Below are 14494 nucleotides of genomic sequence, written 5' to 3'. Positions count from 1 at the left end.
ATTTAGCGTACAGATTTGAGAGTGGTATCATCTTCTCATGTAACTCACAGCAGCAAGGCAAATACGTGTACCTCCCAAAACGTCAAACTATTCCATTAACCCCCAAATTCACAAAAAAAGAATAAAATAAATGAATAGTGAGGATGTGACGTGGTCATAGTCCTCAGCAATAGCTGTGCCTCTGGAAACAAATGAGAGTAAGACAGATTGAGAGAAAGGAAGGTTAGATAAAAGGATTAGGCAAGACAAGAGATGGGGTGAAAGATATGACAGTAGGGAGACGTTTTAGAAGTGAATGAGCTGCAGAGGAGGAGGAGGGTTGTTGAGTTCTTCTGCTGTACCCCATGTGAGCTGTCTATGTGCTGGGACAGACAGCTACCTCCGCCAGCCTCCCTCTGGACCGCATTAGACATGGTGCTCAAAGGATGGGGGAGGTGGCAGACAGAGGGAGGGCTGAGCATGGGAGAGTTCTTTTCTGATTTTAATACCACTGGACCAAGACAAGAACAAATAATCAGATGATCAAAACTCTCCTCGAAACCACTGGCTGAGGTTTCACGTAGCTCTTATTGAGACAGTGCAATCAACAGCATATGGCCGACAGTTACACTAAGTACTACCTCTCTCACTGCATGAACTTTTTTAAAGCAATTGTTTGACATTTCAGTAAATATGCTTATTCGTTTTCTTGCGGAGAGTTAGATGAGAAAACTGATAACGTCGCTCACATCAGTATGGTAAATATGTAGCTGGAGCCAGGAGACAGTTAGCGTACAGTGGCATAAATTGTAAACAGGAGGAAACAGCTAGATTTAATAAAAAAATAAATAAAAAAAAATAAAAAAATCACCTAAAAGCACATCTAAAGCTAAACAAGTTATGGCATGTTTGATTAATCTGTACAAAAACCAAAGTGAAAAAAAAAGATTTGTTGTCAGAGTTGCTTTGTTTCTTGGACGGGACTAGATACTGGTCTTGTTGCTGGAAATAGTCCAACAAAAACATTTTCACTGCAGTTTTTGTACAGGTATAACATGTGAATTAAAGACCTTTAGAGACAATACTGGTAGGGGGGTTTTATTACCTTTGAACAGGCTAGCACTTTCCCTATTTCCAGGATTTATACTAAGCTAGGCTAACCGTCTCCTGCGTCTAGCTTCATATTTATGGTACAAGAATGAGAGTGGCATCAATATTCTCATCTAACTCTCAGCAAGAAAGCAAAGTTTTCCAAAATGTCAAACTATTACGTCTCCTTTTTAACAGAAACAACCAGGATTACGAAAGCCTCTTTTATGCATTCTCAACAGTCTCCGAGGGATATTAGCAAAACACCATTAGCACTAAACTGCTAATGAATGAATTGACATCATTTGAATAAAGCACAGCACAAACTATTTTTTTCTGTTTTAGATTCTTTATTTAATCAATGTTACATTAAACTAACATAAATAAAATTTTTATGAACAAAAGGCACACAGTTCAAATATAAACAAAGAGAACGCCTGTACAGTATGTCTCAATAAAACATGTCTACTCTTCTCTGAGTGAGAGAGCGGTCCAAGAGAGATGAGTTTCAGGGGGTTTGTTGACAAAACGCTACAGTGCCGCCACCGCTGCAGCAGCATCGAGTCTCAGCGTGAAATTGTACACTCTTCAATCCCCCGTGAGGAACTAAAGCGGTGGGCGCGAAGGCAAAAACGGCAACCGGGAACAGCACTGGCTTCATGTGGAACCTCTGCCTGGAGGTAAACAGTATGTATGTCCATTTGTAAAAGTCCCACTGAAACCCATGTCCATTGTCTGTTTGAGGAGGCCACAAGATTCATGTCCACTAAATTAAAAGATTCAAACACGCAGCACATAGACTTGAAATAAAAAACAATAAAAACATATGGGCCGGAGGCTGGGTAGACACTCACTATGATTTTTGTAACAGAATGACGGGGGTCAGTGTCGCCATGGTATTTCTATGGAAGCGTTTGATTGGTTGGTTACTGCTTCCTCACAATAATACGACCAGTTGGTCATTCACAGTACTGGCAGGACGCTAACTGCCTACTACAGCATTTGTCCTGATGTGGAGTTCATATACAGCCATACGACTAAGTAAAAATGATAAGAGGACTAGGTTTGGTTTTCCTGCATCTGCTCCAGATCAATAAGGTAGATAAAATCCTTTTGTGTCCGATGATCATCACTAGGCTCCTGTTCACACTAGATAACAAAGTGTGGTATATGAGTCTAGTCAAGTCTTTTGTGGTCGGAGCTGTTGTCAGTTGTCATCCATCTTTGAACAATGGATCATACACAGATGTCGTACTTTGCTCGTCCAGTTTTGTCCAGTTTAATCCGGTTTGGATCAGTCTGTTCCTAAATCATTGAGTATTTGCAAACACGTCTTAGCCTGTTTTAACCTGTTTAGAGCAGCAGATGGGCGAAGCTTTGTCTAACAAAGTTGGTTAAAGCAACAGTGATCAAAAAGAAAATGTCAGCTTGTTATTGGTCTGAATTGTTCCTTTTCACCTTCAGAGGCAAACTCCGCCCATCTGGCACAGCAATGGACTAAAACAAACTATGAGTAAGTATTTGCAAACACAGACAGACCCAGGTCTGATCCAGGGCTTAGACGGCAACGGTACTGGGTACCTCCTCGTACTGAATGATAAAGTAAGGGTAGCTCTGGTCATCGTTGAAAATGACATAGATCTGGGGGTCCACCCAGTTGTCCACACAGGAGTCAAAAAGGTCACTGGAGGGGTCACGAGGGTTGATGGGTGGAGGTCGACGCATGGAGGGATTTCCTACAGTAAACCTGTATAAACACAACAAAGAGGACAGGCACTAGTTTAGTCATGTGGTTGGGACTATTACAAGCAATGGTCTTTGTGTTTCCTCATTTTCATGAGGACAATCGCTGCTAAAAGCCATGCAATTCAATTCTGCAAGTCTGGAGTTACAGAAGAATAATTTACCATTTAAAAGAAGAGTCTTCTAAAATTAATGATTACAAGCATGCTGCTCGTCTGTGTGTTTTAGGGCACCTTAAATAATATAAGCATATGCTGTAACTGCATGAAATAAATGTACTGTAAGTATATGAAATGAGCCAGCGCACTGTAACCAGTTTGTTTTTCCTCTCTTAAATATTCATGTCACGCCCTAAAGACCCACAATCCATCAATCTTTGTACCCCTTTCTCTGGGCTAATAAATAAAACATTAAAATAAGAACATTTTCAGCTACAGACAAAGGCAGTGGGTAGAGACAGTAAAGAGCCTGTGTGCCAGATATGGTTTCTGACACAACAGTTAACCACGCTGTACAGAAAACTTCTTTATTGGTCCCTGCTCAGGTCTGGAAGCAATGTCTCTGTCTGTGCCATGGAGCAGATCGAACCCTTGTTTGGTGGTTGAGTGAGGAGAGGGGGATATGTGTGGTGTGTTTTCAAACCACACCCTCCTCTGGGCACACCGCTGACTGTGTGTTGCTGCATAGCGAAGCTGGTGATGTATGATGGGCTCAGCCAAATCAGCTGTTTTACATGTGTGGATTTGACTTTGACATTTAAAAGAATGAGAGTAGCATGATCCACAGCATGACTGAATGATAGTATATGGAAAAGAAGCTCGGCATTTCCAAGAACCAAATGAATGCTGATATGTTCTGTAAATTTTATTTGAAAGCACTAAGAGCGAGACAGTGATGGGGTCAGGAAGAGTGGCATGTGCTAGAGAGAACATACTTGTCAACAAAAGAACACAGGCTCATTTAGGGACACTAAAATATGTAACTCCAACAAAAACTGGATAAGTAAAGCCTCAATTTACAAATGTCCTAGCTAAGGCTGACCCCGAATAGTCGAATATTCGATGCTTGGATGGGAGGAACCTGATTTAACTGTCAATCATGCAGTTGCTGGCAGCATGAAATGCACGCAAAACTCTACATAACACCGGTGAATGGCAGGCGAGAGAGAGAGTGAGAGAAAAGGGTCTTAAAAAAGCCACAGTTTAGCTGGAAATTTACAGTGTAAGTTGAATGAATAGAGACTGCAACTCTGCAGCTTCTCAAGATTAAAGCAGAGCTACTGTGTGTAACCCGCACAAAAACGCACGATTCGACTATCACTTGACTATAGGCAGGACTTGACGATTCTCATTTGACTATGTAAATCCTTAGCTAGGACCTGGGCTGTCCTCGACTAAGATATACGACCAGGATAAAGACGGAGCTTTTGCCACTAGAAATAAGACATTTTGGAAATAATTTCACCTTACTGTTAGGAAAAAAATTAGATGATAGAAATACTGTGAGAAATTCTGATATATTGTTTACTCGGAGGAATCTATCACTTTAATATCTATGGTTGCATTAGGTTATTGCTGGCAATGTTGTAAATCATTGGGCAGGACTGCCTCATGGCAATACTGGATTTATAGGATTTTGCATCTATTTAATGAAGTACCTTGGCTTTTCTAATATTTAATTCCCCGCATTAGCCAAAACCAGACATTACCATCTGGTTTCTTAATTGAACGTTCTAAAAATTTACTATATTAGCATATATATCAACATTGCGGTATAAAATTACAAATACTGTAATGCAACATTTAATCCACAACAAAGCAGTGACATTTTTTGTTTTTTCTGCAGTAATGAAATTGCAAGTAGAAAGAGACATGAAAAATGTTCCCTCTATCAGCTTGTTAACGACAGCACCCACACACACCTGCCAGTGAGGACTTTGGCCAGGAACATGCAGTGGACTCCTTTGGGCGAGCGCTTGGAGAAGTTGTGGGAGTAGACAGCCTTGCGGGCAAAGTAGGAGCCCTGGCCGAACATGGTGGCGTGTTTTCCGCAGACTCGGGGGTCAAAGTTGTGCTTGCAGATGCCCTCCACCACGTCGGCCGAGGTGCCGTGGAAGAGGTGGCGCTCACTCAGCAGCCGGTCCATCTCTGACATCCGCCGCGACATGTACTCCTTCTTCCTGTTAGTGCAAAGAGAGATGGAGGGTGAGATGGGATCTGTTCAATCAGAATCAGCTTTAATGCCAAGTAGGTTTCCACATACAAGAAGTTTGCTTGGTGACCTGGCGCTGAACAATAAACATAAAGTACAATATAAATATATAAATACGATATTGACAGGATATACAAAATATAAAATAATAAAGATTGATGAAATTAACTGCTTTTTAGTGCTTATTGCTCATTTTAACTAGACATAATGTACCAATATTAATTTACATATATTCATTTAGCTGACGCTTTTTATCCAGAGCGACTTACAATTGCTATACATGTCAGAGGTCGCATGCCTCTGGAGCAATGAGTGGTTAAGTGTCTTGCTCAGAGACACATTGGTGGATGTGTCACAGTGGGGAACTGAATCCGGGTCTCTCACACCAAAGGCATGTGTCTTATCCACTGTGCCAATAGATATATTGATACAAAAAAAGTGTTCTTTATGGGAAAAGGCTGACGCACAAAGACAGATCATCTCTCAGGTGAATTAGGCAACAGCTGGGAGCAGTCCTGCTATTTCTATTCAAAAGTTGTGATCACAGCCTTGTTTGCTCTAAAACCGGGTAAGAACATTGGGCCTAACCCGTTTTCTTGAGCAACACACACACACACAGACACACACTCACACAGCTCGTTTGATGTGTGCGGATCAATCAGGCATGCAGAGGCGAAAGCATTTCGAGACAGAGAGGCTGTGACCCAGGCGTGACCTCCCATGACCCCACAGCTTGTTACCAGACACACACCGGCCCTGCACGCATGCAAGCATGCAGGCACACAAACTTCAACTTCCTACCATCCAATCGTATCCAACATTTTAGGATGAAGCTGTTATACTTCCTTTGACATAAATAACCAGCCATTCACATGCCACCACACACACACACACACACATATATACAGACACACAAACAGGCAGTTATGGTTTCTTATCAGTGTGGGAAGAGGAAATTAACTCGCATTCAGGGGGGCCATCACTTTCAGAGTCAGTATCACACCAGCACACAAGCCCATACTGTCAGTCATTGTGAAACCGCGTGGTACCAGTCAGTGCAGGAGTGTTTAACTGTCACAGCTGATAGGACCTGCCCTGCTCTAACCACAGTGGTTAGCCAACAGTGCTCGCGAAAAGAACAACATCATCACCAAACATCTCTCCATCCGCTGTGTTCACACACCACTGTCGACTCATTCTCACGAAGTTCCACACAGCTGGTCCCATTTGCCTTACCCACCCCCTTCTTCCTCCTCTCACATTGTTTCTCATTCACCCTTTGTTTGTTGTTAAGAAATATTTTTCTTCGTGTTTCTGTCTGCAAGTAAATATGCAGCTGTGTCTGAAATATTCAACAACATAAATCTGGATACGAAGGTTAACAAACACTTTTTGTGCCATAACAGCAAAATATGTGAAAGTAGGACAAAAGAGGAACCAAATAATTTAATGCAGCAGAAACCACACTGCACTAATATTCTCGTACAACTTTAGCACCACTGTGGGTGCATAATATCATATAAACATAAATATATGTATATAAATATAACTTATTTATGTGCTTATAACCTACTCTCTTAAGCGCGGTCAAGTCTCTTGACTATGAAAACAAGTTATTGTTGAACAAGCTTTTTCCACCACTAAAAATCATACCATTCTCATGAAATAGTAGCTGGTGATCATTTCAGCAGTTCAGCACAGTTATGTTCAGAGTTATGCAGTTATGTTCAATAAAACATGTAAAGGCATGTAAAGGACCAAATGCATGCAAAAGAAGTGAAGACGCTCAAACCTGTCGACTGTTTCTGACCCTAACAGAAATGTTTCGTCTGTTTTTTTTTTTTAAACATAATGATTCATAATTTTGAGGTGAGATTTACAGATATCTCCAGCTGTGAGGAAGTGCTTTCAGTAAAAGGCTTCTCGGCTCACCTCTTGTACTTCTCCCAGAGGAAGGGGTTCTGCACACGCATGATCTTGATGATCCTGAACTTGGTCTCCGACACCGTCTTGTGGAAAAGGCTGTACACTGTCCGGAAGCTGCGGTCCTCACGTGAGACTGGCACCTGCAGGAAGTCCTGGCTCATTGTCATGGGTAGCCATGTCTCCGGGAAAAGGCTGGGTGGGTTGGTGGTCGTTGGAGAGAGGGGATGCGATGTGGAGAGATCCATGGATGAGGAGATGGAGGAGGAACAGGGGAGGGGAGATGAAGAGAGGCCGCCCAAAGTCCTTGGGGAGAAAGAGAGAGAGATACAAAAGGCATAAGATATTTGATTAAAAAAATACTATTCACTTTACTTGATTTACAAACCCTTAATAGTTTGTAAATACCTATTCATTACTAGATGGTTGAGTTTGCCAAATTACCAGTCAATCAAATACATTGACAGACATAAACACTAACAAAGTACAAATAAATATAAAAATATACAGTATTTATACACACACATACACACACACACACAAAACCTGACTCTTACAGCTGTATTTGTGTAGTTCTTTTACCTTTACGCTTTATTTTATGGGTGCCATAGTTTCCTATAATTCCCTAGAAAGGAAATTAGATGTAACTCTACTTTCAAAGGACGGTTCCTGGAAATAACAATGCAATGTACAACTAATGATAGGGAAAAAGGAGACGTGGATGTCGTAATTAATTGGAAACACTGCAAAATGTAAAATTTCTCAACTTACAAACATGCAATTCATACATACAATATTGAATTAATATTTATTTAGGTTTAGCAGCTTGTATCCAGAGGAGATATCACTGGAAATAAACAACCTCATAAACTCAACAGAGCTAACTAAACTCAAATCTGTCTTATAAGTTTTATTACAAAGTTCTTTCCAGGAAACCTTTAAGGAAATGATTAGGAAATTCCACACCCATTAAACCAGGCACTGCCTACAATGCATGGACTTTTGTTCCACAAAGTATTATATAATACCAAATATTATCAATCACATTATTATTACCTTATTTATTATTCTATTTTTCAGCTATGGTAGCCTTGATATAAAAATTATATATCCAGGGATAATATCCCAAAAGATAAATGAATAAATTAATTAAAAATGACATGATGTCTAATAAATAATTTAAAAAGCAAACTTCTTTTTATCCTTTATAACCTACTCTTTCTTATAGGCCTTCACATCCAGTACATGCACATGTTTAGTTGCTGCACTTTATTCAAAATCACCTACTGCTCCAGATCTCATCATTCCAGGTATAGCTTTTTCATTGGCCAGTGGTCATCCCTGCTAAAAGCAGGTCATTTTTATCAAACGAAAGCATCATTCACAAGCCGCAGATCACGGCACGGTACATGTCTCTACTCCTTCCTACAGCTACCACTCCCATGTGTTTCCAATCAAAGCTGCATCCTAACGTAAAACAAAACCGCTGTCGTGTTGTGATGAACCAACACGTCTGCGCTTCCAAAATCGTAGCCCACAAATTGTCAACAATGACATCACTGCGCAGCGGAGTGGCTCCAGAGCAGCCATCAGCCGACCAAACAAAACAGCGGGGCCGCGCAAAAATGAAACCCAGACACCAAATAAGACAACAGGGAGGCAAAGTGAGGAGGGAGAGAAAGGAACCAGAACAAAAGAGAGGAAAGTATAAAAGTGCCAATCATGAAAGTGACAAAAAAACTATTGTGTCTGGCATTTGAGTCAATAGCAGTGGTTTGGCTGTCAAGTTATCACTCTCTAAGTGTAAATGCTGTTAGCCCTATGAGCCATAAGAGAGTGTGCACGTATATGTGTGTGTGTGTGTGTGTGTGTGTGTTGTCAGGAGACTGATCAGTGTGACTCTGAGTCAGGGCGACAGTTTTTCTCATCTCTTTTCTCTCTCTCTCTCTCTCTCTCTCTCCGTTATCCTGTCTCTCCCTTCTCAATCTCTCCCTGCAATCGATGTCTCTATTCCCCGTGTGCTTTGAAGAGATCACAGACAGCCTGCTGCCGAAAACAAGTGTGAAATGAAAAGGGACAGATAACAGGAGAATGATGGGGTTGAGGAGAGGGAGAGAGAGAGAGTGTGAAAAGGAGAAAAGATTGGGACAGATAACAAAGGAGGGAGAGAGGGAGGGGATGGATAAAAATATCTGAGGGAGAGAGGTGGGGAAGGAGCAAGGGAGAGTGCCAATCACGCTAATGACCTCAACCTCTAAGCCTAGCACAGATTGTTCCTGATACACACACACACACACACACACACACACACACACACACACACACACACTCTGACACGCTTGTTTTGGTCACTTAGGAGGACACTGCCCTTGCATACATTCCCTTAGATTTTTTTTTAACCAAAAAACTAACTAAGATAATAACTCTAAGATTTTAAAGGTTTTAAAGGTTTGCCTAGTTGGGACATGCCTTTTGTCTCCGTAATATAAGTGTGTGGTCAGATTTTTGTCCCCACACAGTGATTTACTGAACCGTGCACACAACAAACGGATGAAAAGGTCCCAGGAACAAATTCTTCAATCCAAATTCCAGCTCCCCACAGTCATATTTCACACTCCTTCACTCTCCAGCTCTACTCTGCTGTGCACCCGGTCTGGAAACCATTTAGACCTCTCTCACTTCCCCTCTCTATCTCACTCTCTAACATGCCGTCTCTTTCTCCCTCATTCTCCCTCATTCTGCCTCCTGCTTCCTCCATCTAATTTTCTCTCTTGCTCTCCCAGTTTGTCTTCTCTTGACTGTCAGGCCCAGTAGGAACAGCTCGTGCTAGCTCTCTCTCTGTGTGGGACACTGGCAGGACACTGCGTCAGCAGCCTGCTCGGCAAAGGAAGTGAAATATTCTGCAAATGGGGTGAGATGACTCCACTTGTTTCCAATCTGGTATCACTTGTTTCAGGAATATCACTGAGGCGAGTGCTGCGAGGCGGATCACCTCACTGCTATAAAGAAAATGCAGGTTAATAAAATTCTAAAATCAGCTTATCTTCTCTTGAAAAAAATGGACAGATCTCATCTCATTCATGGATTTTCTTACAGAAAAATAAGATTTAAGATTGATTTATATTACTTCGGTGGGTATTTGAAGTGTGGGAGCTCACTGGGTTGAATTCTTTTGTTTCTCCTTGCACTCTTTATCTGTCAGCTCTCTGTGAATCTCTTGTCCTCTGTCTCATCTGTTCTGCATCTGCTTCAGACCTGCTTCACTTCTGCACAGCACAGCTTCTGTGTCCTGGTGACTCGGTTTGACTTGCCAAAAATCTGACTTGTTAGTACGGGCTTCAAGTTCAACTCAGGCTTCCATCGTGCAACCGTACTGGAATAGACTAAAGGTGAATGTGGTGTTCAGAGGCATTTGAGTATTCAGGCCTGACGGTGACATTAGTATTGTGTACTGACCTCTGTGTGCCCGCCTGTCTCCTAACAGGGACTCAGGGTGCTCACAGAACACAGAGAGCCACAGGGAGACAGTGTATCACATACTTAAGAACCAACTTTGTCTGTGTATGCACGTGTTGCCAGGCACTAAAACTGGGGACTTTGTTCTAATAGCCACTGTGGCCTCATATTCAAAATACTGAATGTTCTCTAACAAGGTTGAGATCTGAGTGCTAAACGATCGGCGAGGCTCTGCCAGTGAGTACAATGGGAACTAGAGGGGAGGGAGTGAAAGATTGAGACAAAGAGAGACTATCAGTCAAGTGAATGACCTCTACCTCTCAACTAAGGACTGACTGTTCCTGACACTTTGCTTTACTGTTAATTAGTAGCAATTCTATACCTTAATGCTTATCGGACTGTTATCCTTCACATATGTTAATAGACTGCCCAGAAAAATGCTTTCTGCATCCAAAGAGCTTCCATATCGACAACACCAAGCATATTTGGAAATTAGCTTGTTGGTCAGCTTGTCCTTTACGTAAAAAGATGAGAGCCTACAGCCTCTCAATGTCGCATGCTAACATGTTCACAATAACAATATTAACATGCTGATGTTTGGCAGATATAATGTTTACCATGCTTAGCATGTTAGTTTAGCGTGTAAGCATGCTAACATTTGCTAATTAACACAAAAAACATCAAAAGTCAGAGGAACACCAATGTTATTACAATTTATCTTGAGGGGCGCATGAATATCGCTACAAAATTTACTTCCAATCCATCCAATAATTGACCAATAGTGGATTTACAGACCAACAATGCCACCCCTAGAGCCACGCCATGTGGCAAAGAAAACAACAATTCTGGATCGGTAACATCCAGGCAAGACCTCTACATGTGCTTACCTCCTTAGTTTAAGAGAAGTGATAATTAAATCCAGTGTTAAATGTCTTTACTTACTGTAGGAGGGGTGTAAGCATCACGGAGGACATGAACATGGGCCGCTTCTTGATCTGACGCCTGAACCCAAAGACAGCGTTCTGCTGGAAGCCCTCCCTGATGTTGAGGATATACTGGTTCTGGAGCGTAATGAATCGCACCTCCTTAAGACCCCTCAAACTCGCCTCCTCTATGAGCTTCACCACCGGCTGTGGAAGACATGAAGAGGAGTTTAGACTCAATTGTTTTATACAGTTCTGCATTTTCATTCAACAGAGGAAGGGAGAGTTTGCAGAGGCATTTGTCAGTGAAGTGTGGTGCAATGTTCAGATAACAAAAAGCCAAGCTGAGTGTCATCATGAGACACAAACTCACACATACACACAGGTAGAAAACAGTCTTTACTGATTTGATGAAATAAATTGCAATTGGCTGGGGACAGCTGTGTCACAAGGGTTGTTAAGTGGGGGTGGGGGTGTGTCTGAATTGATCCCATGACAGTAGCTAGACAATCGATTGGTGTGGGAGTTAATACGTCTGACCTCGTGTTCACAGACCGTGTGCACACACACACACACATCAATGCACTCACCTCAGAGTATTCCCGCCAGCCAAAGTTGTCTCTGCAGTAGTACTTCCACACTGTGTGACAGCTTGGGGTGGGGTTTGGGTTCGTTGTGGGAGTGGGTAGAGGGCTGGCGGGAGTGGTCAGTCGTCGGACACGGTCAAACTCCAGGTCACACACTTGCATCGCCCCAAAGTCTAGGGTAAACACTCTACCCCTGAAACACAAAGTTAAAAAAAACATAACTAACTGCTGCAGTCAGTGGGAAAGAATATAATACAGATTCACACAGTCAGCTAACATGTGGCTGCGGCACGGTGACCTTGTTGTTAAATGGTCACAGTTTATATTTCCATCTGCAGCTGCATGACCAGACATGCGGCTGCTGATGGAACCTTAATTTAACCCGAGTGCTCTGGAGCAAGATGGCCAAACCTCAAATTGCTCACTCAGTATGAGTCACACAGCATCAACTACAGGACTTACATGCCACATGTAAACATACAGAGAATAGAAAGAAACATGACGATCTAAACATTATATTTACACACACTGAAAACATCAATGTCACAGTAATTACTCACATATTAATCTTATTTTAATAACTGCTCTACAAAAGTTCAAGATCTAAACCAGAATGGTGTTTGGGAAAATGCTACTTCATGATATTGCATAATTTAACATGATGGCATGGTTATAGAAATATTTAAAAATGTTGGAGAAATTTGCATATTCACTTTTGTGCCAAGAGTTGGATAAGACGGTTGATACACCTCAAGTCCGTAAATATGAAGCTACAGCCAGCACATGGTTAGCTTGGCTGGCTAGTTTAGCTTAACTTAAATTGTGTTCATTTAATGCATTAATAAGTGAGCTTTAGTGCTGCTGGTGGGTGGATTTTGTTACCTTTCGACAGAGCCAGGGTAGCTGTTTTCCCATGTTTCCAGTTGTTATGCTAAGCTAAGCTAACCAGCTGCTGGTTGTAGCTTCATATTTACCGTACAGACACAAGTGGTATTGTTCTTCTCGTATAACCCTCACCAATAAAGTGAACAAGTGAATTTCCAAAATGTTGTGATTTTCTTTGAAATATTTGCGTCTCATTTTTCTGATACCGACATTTGCCTTCATGCCAGTCCCTTTGATTTACAAAATTTACAGAGATTCTGTGCCTTGCTCAAGGACACATAGACAGATAAATGGTAAACCAAGGGGGTTAACCTGGGCTCTCTGGATTTAGGTTGAAGACATGCCAAAGTGTTAGCACCTGCTAAGTGTTATCATCTGCTAAGTAAATAAATGGTGGAAAAGCATAATCTCATCATGTGCATACAACCTGCCTTAACCTCTGTCTGTCTCGACAAGCGTGGGTCAAAACCCCATTGTGTGTGTGTGCATCTGTCTCTCTACATTAGTCTGCCATAGGGCCTCCGGCAAATCCTTTCTGGGTCAGACATACCACTCATATAAATGTGGGAATCATACACTGGCACGCTAAGCCATGGACGGCAGACAGACAGAGAGGTAGACATACACACATCAGCCATACACGTATGTATGCACCCCACACACACTCACACACACACACACACACACACACACACACACACACAGGGTTAATGAGCTGATTGATTTTTGCAAGGAAACTAATTGGATGTAATGTCAAAAGGTTAGACATCGGTGAGTGTGTGTCTGTCTGGAAATGTGTGTGTGTGTGTAAAGTAGGGGTTGTATTAAAGCCTTTAGATGTTTTCAATCTAAACTACAGAGAAGCGGAGTGTATCCGGACCTGATGAGTTAATAGTTTTACAGCCTGGAGAAGTGAAACCTCATAGTATAATAGCTACACTGTATATGAGTACACTGTAAGTGCAATTACTGGTCACTGAGGTTGCAGGCACTTTATCTGTGGGGACCAGCATTGACAAAACACATTCTCATTCCCCCCTACCCCAAATTCTAATCCTAACCCTAAAACCAAGTCTGAACCCTCCAGACAGCCCTTTTAACTTCTGGGGTCCAGCATTTTGGTCAAAATGCGACAAACCTCTCAGAAGTAATTAGTAAAACACCCCCCCCACACACACACACACACCCCACACCCCAGTTTCGGTCAGGAAGGTGACTGGGGCTGAGTCATTTTTACAGAAACATAGGCCTATATGCACACTGATACAAATACTAATTATCTTTCCGGTGTGTGTTTCTGCTAAGTCATAGGGTGACAGGAAGAGGAAGTGAAATAGGAATTCATTCACTGAGCACGTGCAGAAACAAAACAGCAATTCAGGAGTGACTCACTGATCATCAGATAATGCAGATGTCCACCAATTATTGTTTTCTGAACAGCATTCAAGCATTCAAGTAACAAAAAAGCATGTTTCGGTTTCATACAAAAGAATATGAGAATTAAATTTGAATAGTAAATGCAGAGGTAGAACAGAGAAACGGAAGAGAAAGGATGATGGAAATAGGTGCTACAAGGAAAGACAGGGACAGAGAACAATGTGAAAGGCAAGGAAATTGAAAATGTAGCAGATCAGCTGTGAAAACAGTACACTCGTTAATTCACCTCTGGTCAGCCCGTTCTTCTGCTCACTTTGTTTT

The 14494-nt window shown here is 41.8% G+C and overlaps 1 protein-coding gene across 3 annotated transcripts in view; it reads right to left on the bottom strand.

Annotated features, from left to right (window-relative positions):
• Positions 1-1397: 1397 nt before the first annotated feature.
• The window catches only part of LOC123986499 (TCDD-inducible poly(ADP-ribose) polymerase), a 51431-nt gene continuing 38334 nt past the window's right edge, over positions 1398-14494 (bottom strand). For all 3 annotated transcript variants that reach the window (XM_046074784.1, XM_046074781.1, XM_046074782.1), the window contains exons 3-7: positions 11915-12104; positions 11344-11531; positions 6955-7251; positions 4733-4990; positions 1398-2815 (exon numbers count right to left, since the gene is read on the bottom strand). In XM_046074784.1, coding sequence (XP_045930740.1) covers positions 2626-2815; positions 4733-4990; positions 6955-7251; positions 11344-11531; positions 11915-12104 — 1123 coding nt within the window. In that variant the 3' untranslated portion in view covers positions 1398-2625. The remainder of the gene's footprint in view (positions 2816-4732; positions 4991-6954; positions 7252-11343; positions 11532-11914; positions 12105-14494) is intronic.

Source organism: Micropterus dolomieu, linkage group LG17 (genome assembly GCF_021292245.1).
Source record: "Micropterus dolomieu isolate WLL.071019.BEF.003 ecotype Adirondacks linkage group LG17, ASM2129224v1, whole genome shotgun sequence".
NCBI classification, from domain to species: Eukaryota; Metazoa; Chordata; class Actinopteri; order Centrarchiformes; family Centrarchidae; genus Micropterus; species Micropterus dolomieu.
The sequence above is the reverse complement of the archived record's forward strand: the minus strand, read 5'-3'. Positions and strand labels throughout refer to the sequence as shown.